The sequence below is a fragment of the Acinonyx jubatus genome, chromosome B1 (assembly GCF_027475565.1).
Source record: "Acinonyx jubatus isolate Ajub_Pintada_27869175 chromosome B1, VMU_Ajub_asm_v1.0, whole genome shotgun sequence".
Taxonomy (NCBI): domain Eukaryota; kingdom Metazoa; phylum Chordata; class Mammalia; order Carnivora; family Felidae; genus Acinonyx; species Acinonyx jubatus.
In genome coordinates this window covers 72,418,871-72,444,713 of record NC_069382.1, presented here as the reverse complement: position 1 = coordinate 72,444,713, position 25,843 = coordinate 72,418,871, and the positions used below count along the sequence as shown (strand labels likewise).

Genomic DNA, 25,843 nt, shown 5'->3' with positions numbered 1-25,843 from the left:
ACCACATCTGCCTGCTCCATAATATTACAAAACTTGGGGTATCTCTAGACATCATTAAAAGATAAACTGAGGCATATTAAAGATTTTAGGAGTCTGAGCAAAATCAGTTCTAATCAAGCAAACCGGAAGTGGGTAGGACTGCTCTGGCGACAGGAGCCTGTGGAATGACTTACATAGAGCACAGAACCAAAGGAATTATTGGATTCACTAAAGCTTAAAGTCGTGTTGACTGATGCAATTGTCGTTAGTGTTCTGACTTCCTAACCTCAGGGCATTTACAGGCTTAGATTTTTGGTTTGCCCTTGTAGGCTGCCGCAGCATTAGAGCCACACAATAGAGTCTAATGGCTTCCTTGTTTAATTTAACACATCCGAATGGTATATATGATAATTTCAAATTTCTATTGGTAAGGATAATGAATGGGAAAGCATTACCCAATACAAGTAAGATCAAAAAAAATTTTTTTTTGCTAACATTTATTTATTTTTTGAGAGTCAGGGAGAGACAGAGCATGAGCAGGGGAGGTGCAGAGAGAGGGAGACACAGAATCAGAAGCAGGCTCCAGGCTCTGAGCTGTGAGCACGGAGCCCGATGCGGGGCTTGAACCCACAAACTGTGAGATCATGGCCTGAGCCGAAGTCAGTCACCCAACCGACCGAGCCACCCAGGTGCCCCAATAATTAAGATTTTATTTTTTTTATTTAAAAAAAAATTTTTTTTAACATTTATTTATTTTTGAGACAGAGAGAGACAGAGCATGAACAGGGGAGGGGCAGAGAGAGAGGGAGACACAGAATCTGGAACAGGCTCCAGGCTCTGAGCGGTCAGCACAGAGCCCGACGCGGGGCTCAAACTCACGGACCGTGAGATCATGACCTGAGCCGAAGTCGGACGCTTAACCGACCAAGCCACCCAGGCACCCCTAAGATTTTAATAAAATAAAGTATCCTTTGATTTTTCAACTGAAAACTATATCCAGTTATCCCCAAGTCAATGAAGAGACGGTGTTCTTAAATACCTCGTACATTTATTTGATACACATTTATTGAGCGTTGACCATCTGTTGGGCACTGTGCTAGGTCTTGGTGACACCAAGATCGTTGGCTTAACCTCTGCCACAGAAAGGAGTTTGATGTTACGGGGAAGCTGTCCAAGAAAACAGTTATAGAATGAATGTGGGGTGCTATGATAAAAGTGCAGATTGCTGGGGCGCCTGGGTGGCTCAGTCGGTTAAGCATCCGACTTCGGCTCAGGTCATGATTTCGCAGCCCGTGAGTTCAAGCCCCGCGTCAGGCTCTGTGCTGACAGCTCAGAGCCTGGAGCCTGTTTCAGATTCTGTGTCTCCCTCTCTCTGACCCTCCCCCATTCATGCTCTGTCTCTCTCTGTCTCAAAAACAAACAAACGTTAAAAAAAAAAAATTTAAAAAAATTGCAGATTGCTATAGCATACCACAGAAGACACTCTATCTGCTTGTGCCCTGGGAGAGGGGAAGCACGGAAAGAGATTCCTGAAGCGAATCATGTCAGATCTCCCAGACATATGAGCTATCTAAAGGGAGATTAGAATAAGCCAAATGGAAAAAGGCCATTCCTGATGGAGGGAAGAGGTATGGCAGTTCGAGAGCCAAGTAAGGCAACTCTTCCCACAAGCATCACCTTTATGATTTTTGTCAAATCATATATATCACCAGTGCAATTACTTCATATTTTCTTAAATATCATTTTTGGTTTTTTGACATACCTACTTCATCCAAATCTAGAGAAATGCATGAGAACTCTGGAGTATAATGTGCTGCTTATACTTTTTCTAGTACATATTAAAACATGTATTAAATGGCTACCCATTTACTATTTTAAAATCATCTCATGTACCATCAATTATATGGTATCCTAACGCACCCTAGGGAAAACTAAATTAATGGAACTCTAAGCAATCAATATAACCCTTCCCTTGCTTATGTTTCTTTTCTTTCTTTCTTTTTTTTTTAGTGCTTATTTATTTTGAGAGAGAGAGAGTGTGTGAACAGGGATGGGGCAGAGAGAAGGAGATGAGAGAGAATCCTATGCATGCTCAGATCTCGAACCCACAAACTGTGAGATCATGACCTGAGTGGAGATCAAGAGTCAGAAACTCAACCCACTGAACCACTCAGGTGTCCCTTGCTTTTGTTTCTTTAAAAAAAAAAAAAATTAATGTTCATTATTAAAAAATTTTTTTTTTAATTTTTTTTTTTAACGTTTATTTATTTTTGAGACAGAGAGAGACAAAGCATGAATGGTGGAGGGTCAGAGAGAGAGGGAGACACAGAATCCGAAACAGGTTCCAGACTCTGAGCTGTCAGCACAGAGCCCGACACGGGGCTCGAACTCACAGGCTGCGAGATCATGACCTGGGCTGAAGTCGGCCGCTTAACCGACTGAGCCACCCAGGCACCCCTATTTTTTTTTTTAAATTTTTAACGTTTATTTATTATTGAGAGAGAGAGACACTGAGCGTGAGCAGGGGAGGGGCAGAGAGAGGGGAAGACACAGAATCTGAATCAGGCTTCAGGATCTGAGCTGTTAGCACAGAGGCTGATGAGGGGCTCGAACTCACAAACCACGAGATGGTGACCAGAGCCAAAGTCGGTCGCTCAACCAACTGAGCCACCCAGGCGCCCCTGTTTATTTATTTTTGAGAGAGACAGAGACAGAATGCGAGTGGGTTAGGGGCAGAGAGAGAGGAAGACACAGAATCCGAAGCAGGCTCCAGGCTCTGAGCTGTCAGCACAGAGCCCGACGCAGGGCTCGAACTCACAAGCTGCGAGATCATGACCTGAGCCCAAAGCTCAAGCGAATGAGCCACCCGGTGCCCCGTCTTTGCTTCTGTTTCTTAAAGAAGCAATAAGAGATAAAAATTCCCACTTTAGATGCCACTCTATGTTTTCGGTAAAATTACTGTATTTTAAAATGGTTCAAAATAACGTACAATAATTTTCAAAATAACTGATAAGTCTGAGTTAATTTTGTAGCGCCTTTAGGCTAACACACCCGAGCTTCAGACCTGAATATTCATGTATTTTCAGGTGGTGAGGTAGCAGCTTTTCCACAGCTCTCATTTGAAGCTCATTATTTTGTTTATTTAAAACAAATAAACCTAAGGGGAAAACAGACAACACAAAGCGATATTTAAAAACTGGGAAAACACTGAAGAGAGCTGCAACGAAGAGGGGTAAAATTAGGAGAGAACAAAGTCCGCCTCAGGCTGGGCAAATCCTGGTGGATGGGGGCAGCGCTTCCTTCCTCGAGAGTAAAACCGCCTCTATTTTTTAAGGCCAACTGTAGGCCGGGTTTCTGCAGCGCGAGGAAAATCGTGCCCTAAAGTGAGGGCTTAAGACTTTCTAAAAAAAGGAGTCACATTCTACATCATAAACAGCGCCCTGGCCGACCCCGCCCCTCTTCGGCCGGCCGCTCCGCCGAGCCGCCAGGGGTCGCCGCGCACCGTTGGAGCGGAGGTCGGCCCCCGTCCCACCTCTTCCTGGTCGCTGCTCCGCCCCCTGGCCGTGTCCGCGCCAAAGTCAAACCCGTCTAGTCCCGCTCCGCCCCTCGCTTCGCGCAGGCCCAGCCTTCGGAATATCCGCTATGGTAAGAACTGAGGCCGAGCTCCAGGGTCCCGCTCCTTCCCACTCTCGAGGCGGCGGAGCTCCTCGGCAGCTTGAGGCCCCGGCGGGGCTTCGGGGGCTTTGCTCCCATGGAGGAGCCGCCAGGTCGACGCGGCCGGAGCCCAGAGGCTGAGGCGTGGCCCCGGGCCTGCTACCCCTACGCCGCGGGGCGTCCGCCGCCTTCCCGCCCTTGCGCGCCCCGCGCTGTCCCCAGAGCCTTCCAAGGCGGGTTAGGTTAAAATCCGGAGGCGTTCGCGAAAGTGACCCGAGTGTTTCACAAACTTAGCGACCTGTCCAAAGCACGAGTCGCTTCAGAACCATTGCACCAGGCTCCCCGGATTCTGCTGCCAAAGGTGCAGCCTCTTAGGAAGAACCGGGAAAGGTGCGAGCGAGCCGGCATCTTGGGTCCTAGACGAGTGCTATGTATCATGGTTTGTAGAGCACGTTTCTGAGTGGCTCACGGTTTCAGAAGTAACGAATCTTCACTTAATGCCAGTAAGATTTCTTTGAAAATCCGTTGTTCTTTTACCAAAGGGCTGGAATCGATGTCCTTTTGTGCTCTGAACTGCTGGTTGGTAAGGAGTTAGTCCGTTTATTAGGGAAGCACTGCGCTGAGTTAGCCTTCCCTGCATACCATGGTAGGTTAAGTCCTGGTAAGATTCCAAGGCGTGCTTGTATCTTTGTGAATTTAATGTCTTTTAGCTCGTCCAATCATTAAAAAAAAAATTTTTTTTTTTTTTAATTAGAGAGAGCGCGAGCGGGGGAGAGGGTTAGAGTGAGGGAGAGAGAGCGAGAATCCCAAGTAGGCTCCATGCTCAGCTCAGGGCCGGTGGCGGGGCCTGATCCTAAGACCCCCGGATCATGACCTGAGCCGAAATTAAGAGCTGGAGGCCCAACCGACTGAGCCACCCAGAAGCCCCTCATCAAATCATTTCCATAAACTTCAGTTTCATGTCATTTTTTTTTCTGCCTCTGTTGGCAGAGAATCAACATCTAATTAAATGAATCTAAGATTTTAATATCTTAATTTAGTTAAGTGGCCGTTATTTTGCTGGGCAAGGATCTAGGTTGTATGGTACTTATTTGAAGATACTTGTCCAGATGTAATTACAACTGATAACGGCTTCTTTGTGGTTAAACTAACAACGCAGCCACCTGGGCATAAAACGATCTCAGAAGCCAAACAGGAGCACACTTCAATCTGTTATCCATGCTGTGTGGTAGTGTATTTCTCAGTAGTGTTACTGGCCTAACACAACTGACCATTGAGAACTATGCAGCACAAATGCATTAACTTTATCCTTTTACCTAATGTCTCTTTACATACGAATCACCTTCTGATTCTAAATGGTACTAATGCTGTTAACTATTTCCAGATGCTTACCTCTGATAATGGAGAAACATGAAATAGAATAAAACTTGGAGATACATCCTATTTTTTAAATGTATGCTCAGGAAGTATGTTTAGTGTTATGTTGATCAAAGACAAAGTTTTGTTCCCTTTCCTGATTTTGAATTAATCCCGGTTTGTTTTGATTTGGTTGGGCTTGGTGGGTAAACAAGTACAGGCATATATTTGGAATTGGAGAGATGTAACGTACTCTGCCACTTCTGAGGGCAACAGATATCATCTACTTTTAATTTTTCAAAGTTGTATTGTAATTGGTAAACAGAGCTGATTTTGGGAATCTGTAACTCCTAATTGGAGAAGGTTCCTTAGATGTATGGCTTTTTAAGTGGTTTAAAATACAGGTTTCCCCCCCTCTTTGAAAGAGTAGTGTTCCTATGAAGCCTTTTGTCATCTGAAATGATGTAAGGGGAAGCAGCAGCAGCAATTATTAATTTGTATGGAAAAAAAAATATTTTCTTTTAAATTTTTTTTAACGTTTTATTTATTTTTGAGACAGGGCGAGACAGAGCATGAACAGGGGAGGGTCAGAGAGAGGGAGACACAGAATTTGAAACAGGCTCCAGGCTCTGAGCTGTCAGCACAGAGCCCGACGCAGGGCTCGAACTCACGGACAGTGAGATCATGACCTGAGCCGAAGTCGGCCGCTTAACCGACTGAGCCACCCAGGCGCCTGGGAAAAAAAAAAAATCTTTGAGCATTTCTGAGACCTAAAAAAAAAAAAAACCCTCTTAGGCTTTTCTCTTTTTTAATTTTTTAAAACTTTAAAGAATTTTTTTCTCTCTCTTAGGCTTTTCACACACCCTAGGATACATCTTGCCAGTGCAGCTACTCATAGACAGTTCAAAACTGTGGTGGCTTATGCTTGAGATGCTGAATGTAGTTCCCAGGGAAGGAGCTTGGTGGAGCCATTCCTAAACCAAACGCTGAACACTGGTTCTTCACTTTTTGTCTTTTTTCCATACAAGTGAAAATGCTCTTAGGATTTCTTTTGGTTAGTGAAAATAGGTACTAATGTTAAGTCTTCTGAAAAGTGGGGATAGCTATATGTTAGTTGACCAGGAAGCTTTGTTGTCCTCAGGTCAAGTCTTGAGTCCCCTTACTAATTTGAATATATATACATATTTGAATATATATATTCAATATATCTTTATTTGAATATATAGATAGATATCTATACCTATATATATATACTAATTTGAATATATCTCTAACTTATGTTGTCAGCAGATTTTCTTTAATATTAACTATTAAGTAAGCCCTTGTTGATTTTTTTTTGGAGAAATTTCTAGATATGAATTAATATGGTATCCTTTTACGTTAGTTATTTTCATTCTGGCCATGATACTCTCCTACTGTGGTTAATAATAAAAACTATTTCTAGTCATAAAAGAGACTGATGAGTAAATTAGCCTGAAAACAATGTTAATGGATAATACAGCTCATCCATATTTCTTGAGTAACTTTCATAGCTTCTGAACTGATGTGAACTTTCCTACAACTGTGTGCCTCCAGGACACTAGACTCTCCTCATTGTCTGCTTCTGGTGGGCAGATTGTTGTGGAGTCCATGAGTCTCTCCAAGGAGCTGTTTAATAATACCAAAATGTTAGGACCCATTTAAAGCTTTGGATCTGTTTTCCACTGATGTAGCTACAGACTAGTCCTAAAGGGATCCTCGCTGCCACCCAGTACCCCTGACCTGTCGCTAGATTCTGGGGTGAGAAGAGCACTGTTCTCAACCCTGGGGAGTTAAAGCACCTGGAGAGGCTTTGTAAGATATGCATGCCCAGACCAAGGTCTGGTCTCAGAGATTCTGATTCAGTTCATATGGCATGTGCCTTGGTATCAGTATTTTTGAAAAGCTCCTGAGATACTTCTAATGGCAGTTTGAAACCCATTGGACTAGAAAAATGAACCAAAAGAGCCTTCTAACTGGGTGTGGATTTCATGCTTGGTTGTTTTGATACTGCTGAGGCCAGTGTGAAGGGAGGCTAATTAAAGCAGTATTGAATGCCAGCTGTTGACTCCAGGTTTAGCAAATAGATCTATATGGTTTTTTGGAGCTTGCCCACCTGAGATTTCTGTGATTTATCTCTCCAGGAAAGGCCATAGATGGTTAGCACAGAATTCTTTATTATTAATTTACCCTGTGTCATATATGGGAGTGCAGAGGATGTTGTGGGGTTTGGGAGCCTGAACAGTCTCAAAGTTTAGAGTTAGGGCTGTGGATACATGGTCCTGAAGTCAAGGGATGGCCTTTGGGTCTGCTCTAACCTAGCACTAAGCTCTAGGAAGGCAAGGGCAATGCATGTTCTGAAGTTTTCAGTCTGCTGAGAAAGACAGGTATACAAATTGATTTGATAAAGTTGTGTTCTGGGAACACATGGGATGACACTCAGCCTGTCCTGTGAGCTCAGGGGAAGCTCTTTTACAGAATGCTTAAACTAAGCCTTAGGAGATTTTTTTTGGAGTTTCGAATAGGAGAGAGGAACAGGTGTTTTAGAACATTTTGTGAAAGACATAAAAATGGGAAAGAGCATGCTGCGAGTGGAGAATTACAAGTACAGATCTTCCTCAACTCACAATGGAGTTACACCCCGATAAACTCACTGTAATTTGAAAATATCATTAAGTCAAAAATGCATTTAATACACCTAACCTATGGAGCATCGTAGCTTAGCCTAGCCTACCTTAAACATGCTCAGAACACTTATACGTTAGCCTATAGCTGGGCAAAAGCATCTAAGACAAAGCCTATTTTATAGTAAAGTATTAAATATCTCATGTAATTTATTGAAAAGTGTACTGAAAGTGAAAAACAGAATGATTGTAAGTGTATTGGTTGTGTACCGTCATGGTCGTGTGGCTGCCCAGCCTCATGAGAGTATTGTACTTCTTATCACTAGCCTGGGAAAAGATTCAGATTCAAAATTTGAAGTATGGTTTCTATTGAATGTGTATCACTTTCACACTATGGTAAAGTTGAAAAAGTGGAACCATAGTAAGTCAGGGACCATCTGATTTTTGTATTACAGCTCAAGTGGCTTAACTCTCCATGGTATGGTCAAATTTGATGTGGGGAGTGGTATCTGTGAGAGGTAGATTGGGGTCAGGTGATAAAGGTCCTCGTAGAATGATTGGATACTTCTGGATGGTTCGGAAACACTGAAAAAGCAAGGAGAGGCATAGTTAGATTTGCTTCTTGGCAGTGTGGAATGTGGACTTAGAGGGTGAGACAAAGTGTGGCGAGGGGGCCTGCAGGAATGTTGCAGGAGACAGCACACATAATGAAGGCCTGAATCGAGGTGGAGGTTATGGGGATGGAGCAGACTGGATAGATTTGAGGAATAGTTAAGCACTAAAATTGGCAGAACTTGGTGATTGGTCTGATGTAGAGTAAGAGGGATGAAGGAACCTGGGACGACTGCCAGGCCTCTGGCTTAGGTGACAAGGTATCTAACTGAGCTCAAGACCTGGAACAGCAGGTTTGGGGAGTAGATGTGGGAGAAGAAGAGTTCAGTTGAAACCCTCTGAGTTTGAAGTCTGTCCAGTAGGCAGGTAGATACATGAGATTGTAGCTCAGGAGCATACTTCAGAGACCGATTTACGATTGGAGGATTCAGCATAAGTGTTTGTTAAAACCATAAAAGCAGATAAGATCAAAGAAAAGTGTGAGGACATGAGGGGATCAATAGAGAACCTAGGGGGAACTATAGTGTTCAAGAGTAGACAGAGAAAAACGAGAAATATCAACATTAATCCTACTTATTTTATCTATACAGTTCATCCAGGAACACCTGATAATTTTATTGCTGTGAAAATCAGTTAGTGGGTTTCTAGGTTCTGCAAGTAGAATAAAGACTTAGGACTCTGGTTTGTATTCAGGATGGCAATTTCAAATCCCTGTTCCTGTCTATTATAGGCTTTCATTTTCCAATGGAGTATTTAGTTGCAAAGACTCAGTCTTTGTTTGTTTTTAATGTCTGCTTTTTTAAAGTGGTGTAAAGTGTTTTAAACTTCTTACTAAACAGTTTATGTTGCCTCATAATCCCGAGTGATTTTTGAGAAAGATTCAGATGACCTAAAAAACATTAGTGTGGAATTCTCTATTAGACATGATTCTCTCTTTTGTTATTTTCTGCGAATCTTTGCATTGAGGGAATTTGGCTTTTTAAAAAATTTGGATTTCAGCTTTATATGTTCTAAATACAATATATTATAAAATTGAATTATCAACAGACATTTTAGTTACGTGTTAATTATCTTAATTTTAAATTGGCTAAACTATAGTTACAGAATAGTAGAAACCTTCAGTAGGCTTCCGTTTTCTACTTGGATAGGTTTTTTTCTTCCTCCAGCCTATCCTCCACAATGCTACTATATGCCATCTTACTAAAACGTAACTCTAATCTTGTCACTCTCCTGCTTTAGAAATTCACCTAGTAGCTTCTCATTGTCTAGAAAGAATAACATACATTCTCTTTGGCTGGACAGTCAGCCTTCCGTGATCTGGCCCCCGACAACCTTTCTCACCTTCTCTGCCACTCCCTCTACATGCACTATGCAGTAATCATCCCTGAGTGCTTGGCTTTCTGATGCATTCCACAGACTTCCATAACATCATGGCTCTGTGTGGTCTGCCCAGGACACCTCACCATTTCTCAACTTGCCAAAATCCTTTTCATCTCTAGCCTTCCTAGATAGCCCTCAGCCCTCCCCAATTCTGTACTTGGTAGCAATTTGTGAATGTACTTCCATCATTTATTAGTTACATCTGTTTTCTTTGAGAGATTATAAGTCCTTTGAAGGTAAATACAGGGACTTATCATTGGATCATTTGATAAATACCGAATTTCTATAAACTGCCAGGCTCTGTCACAATCACACTTGTTATTTTACTGGCAGCACCTACCACAGGGCTTGGCATATAGTAGTTTAAATGGGTCTTGAGGCCTGGCTCTGAGAGTTATCAAACTCATTGGCAGACAAGACCATAACATTTCAGATGATGTTTCAGATCAAGTTATTTTAGAATGCAGTGTTTTTTTGTTTTTTTTAATGCAGTGTCTACTTTTTTACTTTTGTGCTTTAGTCAAAGAAAAAGGGACTGAGTGCAGAGGAGAAGAGAGCCCGCATGATGGAAATATTTTTTGAGACGGTGAGTTGTTTTCTCTAAGATTTTTAGTATTTTATGTAATTTTCTCCTTAAGTATATGGCATTCAGTGTTAACTGTACCTTTTTTTATTAAATATCAGTGCTACTCAATTTCCTGAATAGTGGATAAAATTATGCAAACATTTTTAGTTTCTGTGAAGCTATGGTGTATGAAAGAACTCTACCCCAATGTTCACTTCTGTCCAAACTCCTACTACACCACACTGGCACCAAATGATCTTTCTGAAACATATATTTGATTGTGTCCCCTTTCTGCCTGGGAATAATAGTGATAATTGTTGACATCAGCTGAGTGCTTCCTAGGTGCCAATCATTGCTCTGAGCGCTTGGTGTAGGTTATCTGATTCCATCCTTTTTAATCCTTTGCTATCAGGACTGTTATGATTCTCATTCTACAGATGAGGACATCTGAGACACAGCCTAAGGTACCAGCCCTGGATCTCAAAAAATTAAAGTGGTAGTATCACTAGGATTCAAATCCAGGGAGGATCATCTGATTTTTAGGTTTTAGGCAGTGTTAAATGCTGCCTCTTTGCATTTATAAATCTGACTATCGTGTTACATATCGTAGGCCTCCTTAATTTATTCCACATATTTGTGCCTGCCACTAACGGGAAATATGTTTGAAGTTTCAGGTCCTAAGTGGTAGAGCCAGGATTTAAATCCAGGCACCTGGCTCTAGAAGCTGGTTTTTTTACCATGTTGCTCAACAGTAGCTTTTTTTTTTTCTTCTTCCAGTTCAAGTCCAAATCTTAGACCTACAAAAAACACTAATTTCCTATGTCTTAGCCTAATACTTGATAGGACCTTCAAAGTCTAGTCTGACCACATTCTACTGGCTACTTTCATTATATACAGATGTGAAGAAGATAAGAGAAAATGGCAAAATAGAATATGAAATTAATAAGGACATTTTCATTTTGATAATTCAGATTCTCAGTAAAACAAGCAAAACACTCTGGGAACCTTTATTTTAAAAACTGCCTTCTAAGTGTAATTTTACTAATGTTACCTCCCTTCAATGACTTACTAAAAGTCATTGGCAATTCAGAACAGAGTATCATATTAATGATGATGATTAGAAAGATAAATTGATGAAATTTGTATGTGAGGATTATGACTTGTACACAGTTAAAATATTTTTCCTGTGGTCTCAGCAAGAAAAGTAGATTTCATTCTTACTAGGCTGTGGAAGGCTGGGGAGAGTGGTGAGGGTAATCATTTTCTCAGTATCAAAATTGGCTGTTTCAGATTGAAAACTTTTCAGCCCTGCCTTCAATTAATAACAGCATATTAATGAGTGTGAGCAGCTTCCAGAAGTTCACTAGTCACTGAGTTTTTTTGTTTTCTTTGTTTTTTTTGAGAGGGAGCGTGCATGCCTGCAAGCTGGGGAGAGGGGCAGAGGGAAAGAGAGAATCTCAAGTAGACGCCCATCAATTGTCTGTTTTACTTTTAGTTAAAACTGCTAAATCTGTGACGTACAATGCATGCTAAGCAAATCACTGTTTTCTTAAAATCACAGTGTCAGAGAAGGTGATTATTTCATGTTAAATGATTCATTGTAAGTAGTCTTTATACCTCGATGGGAAGATATTCTTTACATTCTGATCTTCAGTTACTTTAAAGAATTGAATGTTCATGCAAAATTTGTCCCTTTTTAAATTCTGTTGAAGGTATCAAACAAGACAATTGCAGTTTGTTCTGGCTCTAAAATGCTTGATTCTGTCACACTGTTCATTACCAGACACAACTTTTAGTACGAAGTTTTATTAATATAGTTATGGTAAATATGAATATATAGTAGAAAATAAATATATGTTTTTCATCTTTTTTTAAACTCTTTTAAACAGAAAGATGTGTTTCAATTAAAAGACATGGAGAAGATTGCTCCCAAAGAAAAAGGCATTAGTGAGTATCAAAGATGTGCAGAGCCATTTTGTGATAAATTGGCCATCTTTTCTGTAACAGTCTTTCACTTAATGAAAACATAAATTTCTACAGGTGAAGAATGTTTATAAAAGTCCTTACATGATGTCTTTGGGCTGTGGCCATGATTCTTGTGTTTGGAGTATCTGCTTTAGGAAAATTAAAATGGAATACGCACGCATACCTATACAAACATGCATGCACACATTTATTTATTTATAGGTATATTTACTTCAAGAGAAGTAAACGTTTCATTTATGTTCTTGTATTTGTTAAATGTGACTTCATATCTTTACATGGTGTAGTGGTTTTCTAAGCTTTTGTAACAAATTACCACAAACTTGGTAGCTTAACACAGTAGAATTTATTCTTTCAAAGTTTGGAAGCCAGAAGTCTAAAATCAGGGTATTGGTAGGGTTGGTTCCTTCTGGAGGTTCTGAAGGAGAATCTGTCTCCTGCTTCTCTCCTGGCTTCTGGTGGCTGTCAGCAGTACTTGGCTTATAGACACATTGTTCTAATCTCTGCCTCTGTTTTTACATAGACTTCCCCTTTATTTTCTCCATTTCTATCTCTTATAAGGACATATGTCATTGGATTTGGGCCATACCACCCTAAAACATGGATGATTTCATCTATGATCCTTAACTGCATCTATACAGACCCTTTTTCCAAATCAGGTCATATTCACAGGATTTGGGGGTTATCTTTTGAAGGGTCACTGTTAAACCCCCTATATATGGTGTGTGTGTGTCTATATATATACATATATATAAACATACACACATATATATGTATATATATATGTATTTAAATCTTATTTTCATTGTATAAGCTATACATGTTTATAAGTAAAAATTGTTCATAAGCCCTCTATTCTGGGATCACCACTGTTAACATTTTGGTGTTATTTTGGTGTCTTATTCTTTGGTTCTATTTGTGTATGTATGTATATATCTGTCTTTTTTTTTTTTTTTTTTGAGGGAACTGTCCTGTATATGCAGTTTTGTGTTCATGCATTTTTCATATAACATTATGTCATCTATATTTCATTATGTCATTTGCTTAAAGAATGATGTGGGGTGCCTGGGTGGCTCAGTTGGTTAAGTGGCTGACTCTTGATTTCTGTTCAGGTCATGATCTCACAGTGCATGGGATTGAGCCCCTCGTGGGGCTCTGTGCTGTCAGCCCCAGATTCCCTTTTTTCCTCTGTCTCTCAAAATAAATAAATAAACTTAAAAAAAAAAAAAGATGCACAACATCTGCATCTCCTAATGTTTCATTCTGTGACCACCCACTATACCCTAATTTGCTTAGCTTGTTACCTTTTGTTGAACACCTAGGTTGTTCACAAACTTTGCTGCTAAAATTAATGTGTAACATACTACCTATGAATTTTTTTCTAAAAACGTGATTTTTTTAGGGCAGTTTTAGGGTCATAGAAGAATTGAGTGGAAGGTACAGAGATATCCCATATGCTTCCTGCTCCCCCACATGTGAAGCTTCTTATGCTGTCAGCATCACTCATCAGTGGTCCGTTTGTTACAGCTGACACATCCTAATCCCCCAAAGCCCATGGTTTGCATTGCATTCTGTGAGTTTGGACAAGTGTATAATGACACGGATCCATCATTATCGTGTCATGCAGAGGATTTTATTACTGCCCTAAAATCTCAATGTGCTCCACCTATTCATCCTTTTCTCTCCTTACCCATACTTCCCCCCCCCCCCCCCACATCTCCTATCATTTCATTTAGGAAATGCTCCTAGAAATAGAGTGGAAAATAGAGACTTGTGTAGTTTTAGACATTTAATACATATTCTCAAAGTGCCTTCAGGAAAGGCTATTCCAAATTATATTCACATTTATTTCTCAGAATTGTGTTTTCATTTTTAGAATCGTTGACATTTCATTTCACTTCGTATTTCTTTATGAGTGAGGTTGAATGTTTTGCACATTCGGTGTCGATTTTTTTTTAAATTTATTAAATCTTTAGTTTTCTAATAGGTTTTATTATATTTAGGAATCTGTAGAAAAAATTAAAGTGGACATAAAAATATGGATAATTTCTCAGTACAGTTTTACTTAATAGAAAGTAAGAATTGTTCATGAATTTCAAATAAAGTCATATTTGACTTTACATTTTTATATGCTACTTTTGAAAACTTCTTTCTGATTTTTTATCTTACCCTTAACCGTAATATTCAGTTTATTGTTTTGTTTAATTTTTCACAAGTTTTTTTTTCTTTTGTTTTCTTAGCAAAGAAGGCAAAACATGTTCATTGTTGGAAAAAATAAGAAAAATGAACAAAAAGAGGAAATAAAAATTGCCTCTTAAAGATAACTTCTGTCACATTAGTGCATATTTTAACTTTATTTGTTTAGATTTTATACACTACATTTTGAATGTGTATATATATCCATGCCATTAAATATTTTATAACATAAATTTAGTGATTGTATAGTATCCTGTCACAATAAATGCTTTTTTTTTTAAGTTGTTTTTGTTTATTTTGAGAGAGAGAGAGAGCAAGTGGAGGAGGGGCCGAGAGACGGAGATAAAATCCCAAGGAGGCTCTGCAGTTTAGCACAGAGCCCAATGCAGGGCTCAAACTCACAAACCGTGAGATCATGACTTGAGCCGAAATCAAGAGTCAGACGCTTAATCGACTATGCCACTCAGGCGCCCCACAATATTACAAGTCCAGTTATTGGACTGGTTTCCAGTTTTTTGCTATTGAAAACAGTGCTTTGACAAGCATCGTTATGCTTGTCTGTCATTTTCTTTGGTTGAATTTAAAATAGTGGAATTTCTACATAAAAGGGATGCATAAATCTAAGGTTTTCAATATATATTGTCATATTCTCTACCCATGATGAGGGTACTCATTACCCTAAATCTTTTATGATATTGTAGTCAAGAAATCATATGTCATTGCTTTATTTTGCTTTCTTCAGTTATTAGTGGGGTTAAACATTTTTGTTTGTTGACTGTGTATATTTTGTTTTTGTTCATTGATGTACTTTTGTTTTTCCATTGTAGTATTTTATTTTTATTTTTAAAAGCTCCTTTGTTAAGTACCCCTTCTGTAATATTTATTGCAGGTATTTTCCTAGTTTTTAGCCTTTTAATTGTATAGGATGTGTCTTAATGTAGTCTTTAAAAATTCTCTCTTTTAGCTGCTATGTCAGTAAAAGAAGTCCTTCAAAGCTTAGTTGATGACGGTATGGTTGACTGTGAGAGGATTGGAACGTCTAATTATTATTGGGCTTTTCCAAGTAAAGCTCTTCATGCAAGGAAACGCAAGCTGGAGGTTCTGGAATCTCAGGTAAGCCACCACACTTAAAAAAATTATAGATTTGCTTTGTAAGAAAAAAAATTGTTTTTATTTAAACTTATGTGGTTTCCGTTAAATTTTTAACATGCATTATTTGATTCAGTCTAGAGATAATCAACATCTCTTTCTTCCAAACAGTACAAGAATCTTAGAATGTTTTAACCTTCATCTTCCCACATCATGATATTATTTTATAATATTTTAGTTCCTTTTAGGGTTACAGAAAAAGGGGTGGGGAGGTACAGAGAGTTCCCAAATATGGTTGACCCTTTAACAACATGGGTTTAAACCTCATGAGTTCACGTCTACATGGATTTTTTTTTTTAATACATATGGTACTGTAAATGTATTTTCTTTTTCTTATAGTTATCTACATTTACTTTTCCCTAACTTACTTTATTGTAAGAATACAGTATATGATAACATACAAAATATGTGTTAATCAACTATTTATGTTATTGGTAAGGCTTCTGGTCAACAGTGAGCTATTAGAAGTTACTTTTTTTTGTTTGTTTTTTTGAGACAGAGCACTAGTGGGGGGGGGGGGGAGAGAGAGAGAGAGAGAGAGCGAGCGAGAAAATTTCAAGCAGATTCCATGTTCAGCACAGAGCCCGATGTGGGGCTGGATCCCACGACCCTTGGATCATGACCTGAGCTGAAACCAAGAGTCGGAGGCTAAATCAACTGAGCCACCCAGGAGTCAAAAGTTATATATGGATTTTTGACTGCATGAGGGTTGGCCCTAACTTTTGCATTGTTCAGTGGTCAGCTGTATGGTTTTCTCCCACCATCTGAAAATGGAGTATTCCTATGAAACTTTTTGTGAGCTAAAATGGTGTGAAGCAAAAAAGCAATTACCATTAACCTATATGGAAAAAATCTTTGAGTGATTCTAGACCCCAAAAGTAACCTTTCTTAGGCTTTTCTGATACCTTAGGGCACATCTTGCTAATGGATGCACAAAATACATCAAAGTAAAGCACAAATGCTCATAGACACAGTTCGATGCTATGGAGCTTGATGCTGACATGCTGAGTATAGTTCCCAGGGAAGGAGCTTGGGGCCACTCTCACTGCTCTGGGTGCATGCTGCCTCTATAAGGGCTTGCTGCAAAATGAATGCTGAACACTCTTTTTGCTTTTTATCTTTTTTTTGTAAAAACAAAATACCCTTCAGATTTCTCTCAGCAAAAATAGGTACTAATGTAGGTCTTTCATAAAAACAAAGTGGTATAACATGAACTTTTGAAAAATGGGGACACCTGTACCACCCCCTATACCCCACCAAACACAAAATTTCCCCTATTATTTACATTTTGTGTTAGTGTTGTACATGTTATAATTGATGAGTCAGTATTGATCTATTGTTATTAAATAAAGTCCATACTATATATTAGGGTTCACATTTTATATTGCATATTCTGTGAATTTTGACAAATGCATAAATGTTATATATGCACAATTACAGGATACAGAATGCAGGATTCCAGAATAGTTTCACTGCCCTAAAAATCTCCTGTGCTGGAGTTATCCCTCCATCCTTCCCTCTCCCCTAACTCCTAGCAACCACTGGTATTTTTACTGTTCTGTAGTTTGCCTTTCCCAGAATATGATATTGTTGGAATCGTACAGTCTATAGCCTTTTCAGATTGGCTTCTTTCACTTAGTAATGTATATTTAGCTTTCCTCCGTGTCTTTTGGTGGCTTGATAGCTCATTTTTTTTTTTGATAGCTCATTTCTTTTTATTGCTAAATAATATTCCATTTCATAGTTGTGCTGTAGTTTGTTTATTCGTTCAGCTATTAAAGGAAATTTTGATTGTTTCCAAGAACATGCATTTAGTCTGTACTACAAGATTCCAATACATTTTAATGAAGTATTTTTTTATTCTTTTATGCAACTGAGGGGGTGAATTACCATGTGGAATTTATAGTGTAGGTAAGAAATGGAACTTCAGGGAAATAGGCAATGGACTTGTTTTGGAGTGAGGCGAGGAAGAATTCTGATTCTCGAGAAGATAACAGGACCGGGAAAAGTTAATCAAGAATAGTAAAGGAGGGGGGCGCCTGGGTGGCTCAGTGGGTTAAGCGTCCGACTTCAGCTCAGGTCATGATCTCACGGTTCGTGGGTTTGAGCCCTGCTTTGGGCTCTGTGCTGACAGCTCAGAGCCTGGAGCCTGCTTCAGATTCTGTGTCTCCCTCTCTCTCTGCCCCTCCCCAACTAGCGCTCTGTCTCTGTCTCTCAGAAAATAAAATAAAAACGTTAAAAAAATTTTTTTAAAAAGGAATAGTAAAGGAGGGGCGCGGCGCCTGGGTGGCTCAGTCAATTAAGTGTCTGACTCTTGGTTTCAGCTCAGATCATGATCTCATGGTTTCGTGAGTTCCGAGCTCTGTGTTGGGCTCTGTGCTGGCAGCATGGAGTCTGCTTGGGATTCTCTGTCTCCCTCTCTCTCTGTCCCTTCCCCACACATGCTCTCTCTCTCTTTAAAAAAAAAAAAAAAAAAAAGAATAGTAAAGGAAATGAATTTATTTCTGTTTGGAGGTAACGTGAGATTACATTTCTTTATAGGAAAGTCCTCCTGAAATACCACTATTTAAAATGTTGCTCATGGGTTTAAGAAGGTTAAAGAGTTAGTTTGTAAGGAGCCCTCTGTCAGTCATTGTTTTTAACTATAAGCAATGCATATTAACTCTGGCTGACATTAGCAGAAAAGGAATTTGTTGAAAGATACAAGATGGATTTGCAGAATCACTGGGATGGCTGGAAACCCAGTTCTAAAAGTAGGCAGGAACTGAGGGAAGGTACACAGCCAGACCACAGCCAAAGTCACACCATGAAACCTGTCTGGTGAGGATTCTGCTGCTCCAGAGCCATGAACACTGCACCTAGCTCTACTGACATTGCTGACCTCAGAAGATGATTCCACTGGTGCTTCTGACTCAGGCTGAAGAACCAGATGTTGCTGCTGCCAAAGAAAAGAAAACAAACTTAAAAATCCCTCAAAAAACTTCTGTCCCAGCTACCAGTCACATTTTGTGGAGGTACATGTGATCTGGCCAAGCCTGGGTTACATTCTCACACTCTAGTTGCCAGGGGAACTGGCGAAATAAGTAATTGGGGTATCTAGTTTCTTTCTTTCTTCTCTCTTTTTTTTTTTTAAGTTTATTTATTTGTTTTGAAAGAGAGAGAGAGAGAGTGCAGAGGGAGGGGCAGAGAAAGAGAGGGAGAGAGAGAATCCCAAGCAGGCTCTGTGTTATCAGCACAGAGCCCAGTGCAGGGCTCAATCTCCTAAACCTATGGGATCATGACCTGAGTCTAAATCAGAGGAGTCGGACGCCTAACTGACTGAGCCACCCAGGCGTCCCATGGAGTTTCCAGTTTTTGTGACGAGAGGTAGCTGCCTCCTATTGGTACCAGCAGTTCCCCAAAATAGGAAGGGAGTTTGAATGCTGAGTAGCACTGTCTCTCCTACCATGATATTTGCAAAATAAATCAGGAGAAAAAAACTGGAAAAGAGCATAGGACTTGGGAGTCAGAATAATAACAATTAAATTATTGAATACCTACTGTCTTCTGTGATAACTATCATAGGCCCTCAGAATCCATTAGTGGACAAAGAATGGAAGCAGGGAAACCAAGTAGGTTAAGTTATTGAAATAATCCAGCTATGAAATAATGGTGGTTTGGACCAAGGTGGACGAAGCCCACTTATCCTTGCCTTAGCCATAGGCAACCAGTAAGCTACTTTCTGTCTCTTGTAAATTTTCTTGTTCTGGACATTTCATATGAGTGGAATCACAGCACGTGTATCATTCTCAACTGGCTTCTTTAATTTAACGTAATGTTTTCAAGTTTGTCCATGTTATAGTAGAAGTACTTCATTCCTTTTTATGGCCAAATAATATTCCGTTATATGAATATACCACATTTTGTTTATCCATTCCTCAGTTAATGGCCGTTTGGATTGTTTTCACCCTTTGGCTGTTAATATGCAATGTTGCTATAAACTTTCACGTACAAGTTTTTGTGTGGACATTTTTTCATTTCTCTTGGGATTTGCTGGGTCATATGACAATATGATTAGTTGTTTGAAGAACTTCCATACTTCTTTCTAATTTGGCTTCACCAGTTTCCATTTTTACAGTGCATGAAGCTTCCAGTTTTACTACATCGTCACTGAAATTTATCATTACCTGACTTTTTTGACTTTAGCCATCCTAGTGGTTGTGAAGTGGCATCTAGTTACGGTTTTGCTTTCTATTTGCCTGGTGACTAGTGATGTTGAGCATCATTTCATGTGTTTACGGGCCATTTGTATATCTTCCTTAGAGAAATACCTATTCAGATCCTTTACCCATGTTTTATCTTTTAAACGTGATGCGACATTTTTTCCATGCTAGGAAACAACATGCATATTTGTCACTCAGCAATTTTTTGAAAAGTTAATCATGACAATTAAAACTTTATACAGGGTAATATACTTTCAGGTCTTATTGAATTTTCCTGTCTTCGTGGTTTTTTGTTCCTTTATCCTCTTTGAGAATTCCCTTGCTCTTCCTTTCTACTTAGCCAAATTCTAAACATCTCTCTTTTCAGAAACCTTCTCAAGGCCCCATAGCTTATAGTGGGTTTGGCCTTCTCTAAACAAACTGTAATATTTTTGGTTTTACCATGATATAATGTATTGCTTTGGCTCATACTGCTGGTTGCCTATGTAATGAGCACTGCCCCTTTCTTCTTTACTAACAAAACACTTTGTTGAGGCAGCAGTGTGCCTTACTTAAAAAAAAAAAATGCTCATCTTCCCACACTCCTTTGCAACTAAGGGTGGCAATGGAAAACAGTTCTGATGAGTGAGATATAAGTGGAAGAGTATCTCTGAGGTTTGTAGGAAAGTGTTTACTTTCCTGATAAAGGCAAAATCCCTTCCTCTTCTTTTCCATAGTGGACATGAGATCATATTGTAACCCTACAATAACATGCATTAGGATGGAGACCTGTCCCTTAATGTCAGAGCCTGAATAGAAAGGGCTTGGGTCGGGGCGCCTGGGTGGCTCAGTCAGTTAAGTGGGCGACTTCAGCTCCGGTCACGATCTCGCGGTCCGTGGGTTCGAGCCCCGCGTTGGGCTCTGGGCTGATGGCTCAGAGCCTGGAGCCTGTTTCCGATTCTGTGTCTCCCTCTCTCTCTGCCCCTCCCCCGTTCATGCTCTGTCTCTCTCTGTCTCAAAAATAAATAAAACGTTAAAAAAAATTTTTTTTAAATAAAAAAAAAAAAGAAAGGGCTTGGGTCTCTGGTGGCATTTTGAAATGCTGCACTAACCTTGGACTGTCTCAGGTCTGGACTGTTTAATCCAGTTTTAGTCAAATGTTCTGTTACTGTAGCTGAATGTGTTCTAAATGGATATAATTGCTTTGAAGACTTTCTTTTATATAAATGTGACTTAGATTTTTTATTAGTTGTCTTTTACTTTGTAACAAACTGTGTACTCCAAAATTTTGTGGCTTAAAGAAACAAACATAGCTATTTCACAGTTTCTGTGGATCAGGAATCCAGACATGGTTTAGTTAGGTACCTCTGGCTCAGAGTCTCACATGAGGTTGTAGTCTGACAGTTGGCTGGGGCTGCATACTCATCAGAAGGTTCATCTGGGAGAGGATTAACTTTCAAACTCATATTGGATTTAGCCCTTTGAAGGCTGTTGGACTGAGGGCCTTAATTCCTTGATAGTTTTTAGGCAGAGACCTCCCTCATTCCTTATATCCTGGGCTTCTCCATAGGACAGTTCACAGAGCAAGCGTGTGGAGAGTCCAAGGCAGAAGGACACTACTGTGTTTTTTTGTAACTTAATCTTGGAAGTGACATCTCTTTACATCTGCTGTAGTGTGTTTTAATGAAACAAGTCATTAAATACAGCCCAGTTGCAAGCAGAGATTACAAATGGGCATAAATAGCAAGGGGCAGGGATCATTTTGGCCATCTTAGAGGATACATACACAGATTAAAATTTTTTTTTAACTTTTCATATGTATAAGTCTTCTTGATTAGTTTTTAATTGCTTTATGGAAGAATATTTGACATTCAAAAATTTCTCATATTTAAAGTTTATAAATTGCCAAGTTTTGGCATATGTATACATCCATGAAGCCATCACTACAATTAAGGTACTGAGCATATCCTTCATCCCTAAAAGTTTCTTTATTCCCCTTTTTAGTCTTTCTATCATGCCCTTCGCTTCTCTGCACTGTTTCCCCTGCCCCCATACCTAGGCAACCACTGATTTGCTTCCTGTCACTATATTTCCAAGAGTTAAAAAAAATTTTTTTAGTGTTTATTTTTGAGAGAGCGCGAGTGAGCATGAACGGCAGGGGCGGGGAGGGGAGCGGAAAGAGAGAGAGAGAAAGAGAGACACAGAATCTGAAGCAGGCTCCAGGCTTTGAGCTGTCAGCACAGAGGCTGATGAGCGGGGCTCGAACTCAAGAGCTGTGAGATCATGTCCTGATCCGAAGTAGGACATTTAACCGACTGAGCCACCCAGGTCCGCCCCCCCTTCTTTTTAATTTTTTAAAAATGATATTTCTAAGAGTTCTTTATATAAATGGAATCATAAAGTAATGTATTCTTTGTTTCCTGGCTTCTTTTACTAAGCATAATTATTTAAAGATGTATCCATGTTGCTGTCTTATTCATTTATTTTTATTGCCTAGTGGTGTTCCATTGTATGGATATATGACAGTCTGTTTAGCTGTTGATAGACGTTTGGGGCTTTTGTGTGTTCTAGTTTTGGGCTATTAGAAATAAAGCTGCTATAAATATTTGTGTACAAGCCTTTGTAGGGACATATGTTTTTATTTATATTGGGTAAATACCTAGGAATGGAATGGCTGGATTGTATGTGGCAAGTTTATGTTTAACTTTTTAAGAGATTGCCAAACTGTTTTCTGAAATAGTTGTGCCATTTTACATTCCAGTCAGGAGTGTATGAGTTCCTGGTCTCTCCACATCCTTGTCAATACTTGGTATGATACCCATTCTAATAAGTATATAGTGATATTGTGGCTTTTTTCCGTTTCCCCAGTGACTAATAATGTTGAGCATCTTTGCTTGTGTTTATTTGTCATCCATAAATCTTCACTGACAAAGTGTCAGTACAGATCTTTTACTTAAAAAAAAAAAATTTCAGGGGCGCCTGGGTGGCGCAGTCGGTTAAGCGTCCGACTTCAGCCAGGTCACGATCTCGCGGTCCGTGAGTTCGAGCCCCGCGTCAGGCTCTGGGCTGATGGCTCAGAGCCTGGAGCCTGTTTCCGATTCTGTGTCTCCCTCTCTCTCTGCCCCTCGCCCGTTCATGCTCTGTCTCTCTCTGTCCCAAAAATAAATAAACGTTGAAAAAAAAATTTTTTTTAATTTAAAAAAAAATTTCTTTTTGCCTTTTTTAAAACTTGGGTTTTTATTATTGAGTTTAGACAATTCTCTGTATATTCTGGGTACAAATCCCCTCCTAGACAAATGTTCTCTGAACTTTTTTTCTACCAGTCTTCAATTTGTCTTTTCATCCTCTTAACTAGTTTTTGAGGAACAGAAGGTTTTAATTTTGTTGAAGGCCAGTTTATCAATTTGTTTCTTTGTGGTTGGTGTTTTGGGGGTATATCTTACCTTCTTCTGGGCAATTATTTGTGCCTGAAACTGGGCATAACAGGTGCTGATTAAACATTTGTTGGTTGACTTCTTGAGCCAGAGGAACTCTTTACCCTTGAGGAAAAAACAGCCAAATGTACGTTTTTTATTTCTTTGCCTCTGGATTTAGCATAATATCTACTTGGCAAGTGGGGGAGCTTGGCAAGCCTTAAGAGAAGTAAAGAAGAGATCTAGTAAGAATCTCTAGTACAGTGAATCTATTTTCAAAAAGTGAACTTAATATCACTGTTTGTTCTGAGTGTTCGAGGAATAGGATGTTCTCATTAGTTACTGTCAATATATCCCTCTTCCTACAGGTCTGAGAGTTGGCATCAAATGTATTTTGTGACACACCCCTCCCTCCCCACCTCCATTGACAAGTTGGAGGTCAAAGATTAATCTTACACACCTGCTCAGAAATCAGGTCAAGTCAGAGATGTACACCTAGGCAGTAGTCCTATACCCTCTATTCTAAACACTCCAGAGGTAAATGAAAAACATGATTTTGATATGTCATTTGTAAAACGTTGATAGCCCTTGACATTTGCTGTATATAGTTATTAAAAAACAAAAACAAAAAGCTTTAGTGCCTTTTCACTGACCTAAACCTACTTTATTCTTTAACTAAAATTTGAGATGGCACGTCAGTATCATTCTGTGCCCCTCAACCATGGTTCTGGAGATCGCTTATCATTTTAGAGAAGCAATGTGGCTCAATGGAAAGAGAAGTAGTTAGAAATCAGACATGGATTGAAATCACAGCTTTACTTTTTACTGGCTGTAGGATCTTAGAAAAATTTCTTTAGCTCTTTAAAGTCTCAGTTTCCCAGTTTGTAAAATAGAGAGTATACTTCAAAGGGTTGTGATACAGATTAAGTGATGTATGTAAAGCCTGGCGTACTAGGTACTCAGTCTATGGTAGCCAACAGATTCAGCTAAATTAGTACTCATCCACGATATACTGTAAGTTTATTTGGTCAGTCAGAACAAATATCTGAGGGTCTCCTACATGCAAAACATTTTACAAGATCCTGGAGGTAGTTTGTAGAAGTTAAGATTTGTTCCTTAGAAGAAAGAACTTGTGGGATGCCTGGGTGGCTCAGTTGGTTAAGGTGTCTGACTTTGGCTTAGGTCATGATCTCACGGTCTGTGGGTTCAAGCCCCACGTTGGGCTCTGTGCTGATAGCTCAGAGCCTGGAGCCTGCTTCGGATTCTGTGTCTCTCTCTGCCCCAACCCTGCTCTTGCTCTGTCTCTCTCTATCTCTCAAGAATAAATAGACATTAAAAAAAAAAAAAAAGAAAAAAAAACATGTAACCTGTGCTAAAGTTAAGAGTGAAAGTGTAATATGGCTAGTTTCATGAATGAATGGTAAGATTAAAAATGCTTCAAGAGGGGCTCCTGGGTGGCTCAGTCGGTTGAGCGTCCGACTTCAGCTCAGGTCACGATCTCACGGTCCGTGAGTTCGAGCCCCGCGTCGGGCTCTGGGCTGACAGCTCAGAGCCTGGAGCCTGCTTCCGATTCTGTGTCTCCCTCTCTCTCTGCCCCTCCCCCATTCATGCTCTGTCTCTGTCTCAAAAATAAATAAATGTTATAAAAAAAATTTTTTTTTAAAAATGCTTCAAGAGATGGTAGGATTTATATAAAGATAGAAGGTACTTATTTAGTGTGACAGTGAACCAGATTCCAAATTCAAGGTTGTACTGAAGGATTAGTTTATTTGGCATATTGCCAAAGTGAGAGGTTAACTTCTTTTGAGTTTCTTGTTAAATGACTTCCAGATTAGACAGAGTGAGGGAACTCTAAATTTTCCTCTTTCCTCCCTCCCACTCTTTCTTTTTCTTTCTCTCTTTCTTTCTTTCTTTCTTTCTCATTCATTCATTCATTCATTCATTCATTCATTCATTCTGTTCTGCTTTGGTTCTACCAGTGATTCCAATTATGTGCAGGAATGTATTCATCTCTTGAGAGTGGACATTCTTGTGGTAGATCTGAAAATTAAATCAGGAAACACATTTTTTTCTCTCTTGCCTTTAGGTTATATGTATTTATCATTACTAAAGACAGTCTAAAAGCCTCATGGTTACAATTTATGTTTTTCTTTAACATCTTCTAAGATGGCACATAAGCCATCAACTGTTTGGTGTTGCATTAACTGCTTTGACAGATAGGACTGTATGCCTGCTCTGTGCACACACTGTTCTAAGTTGTTTGGGCAGTATGAAAATAATAGAATGTGTGTTTCATGTTGAATAATTTACACTGTACTTGGTAAGGCAAGATAAATACCTTAAATAGTTAATTAACTTTTTGTGAAAAGACATAATCAACTTTCAGTTTATGTAAGAGTAGTGCCAAATACTATCTTTTCTATGGGTCCTAGTTATATGAGTTTAGAGGATGTAAGATTTTTATAAATCCAACATACTTAAAAGAGAATTCTTAGAAATGATTATTTTGAGCTGCAGGTTAAGTAGATTTTGATGGATGGAGGGGATCCCCAAGGGGGACCAAGGGGACCACTGATCCTGATGTTGAAATGGCAGCCAAAATTCATTGAGCACTTAGCCAGGTACCATTTGAAGAGTTTGTCTTAGCCCATTCAGGCTGCTATAACAAAATAGTACAGACTAGGGAGCTTATAAAGAACAGAAATTTGTTCTCACAGTTCTGGAAACTGCTCA

At 39.4% G+C, this 25,843-nt stretch overlaps 1 protein-coding gene across 3 annotated transcripts in view; it reads left to right on the top strand.

Moving 5' to 3' along the window:
• Positions 1-3,415: 3,415 nt before the first annotated feature.
• The window catches only part of MND1 (meiotic nuclear divisions 1), a 64,504-nt gene continuing 42,076 nt past the window's right edge, over positions 3,416-25,843 (top strand). The window contains exons 1-4 of one of the 3 annotated variants that reach the window (XM_015080629.3): positions 3,416-3,624; positions 10,144-10,209; positions 12,078-12,135; positions 15,332-15,480. In XM_015080629.3, coding sequence (XP_014936115.1) covers positions 3,622-3,624; positions 10,144-10,209; positions 12,078-12,135; positions 15,332-15,480 — 276 coding nt within the window. In that variant the 5' untranslated portion in view covers positions 3,416-3,621. Of the gene's footprint in view, positions 3,625-3,854; positions 4,024-4,062; positions 4,137-10,143; positions 10,210-12,077; positions 12,136-15,331; positions 15,481-25,843 lie in introns of those variants that run through there. The other 2 variants (XM_027067599.2, XM_053216850.1) reach the window with 2 other exon arrangements.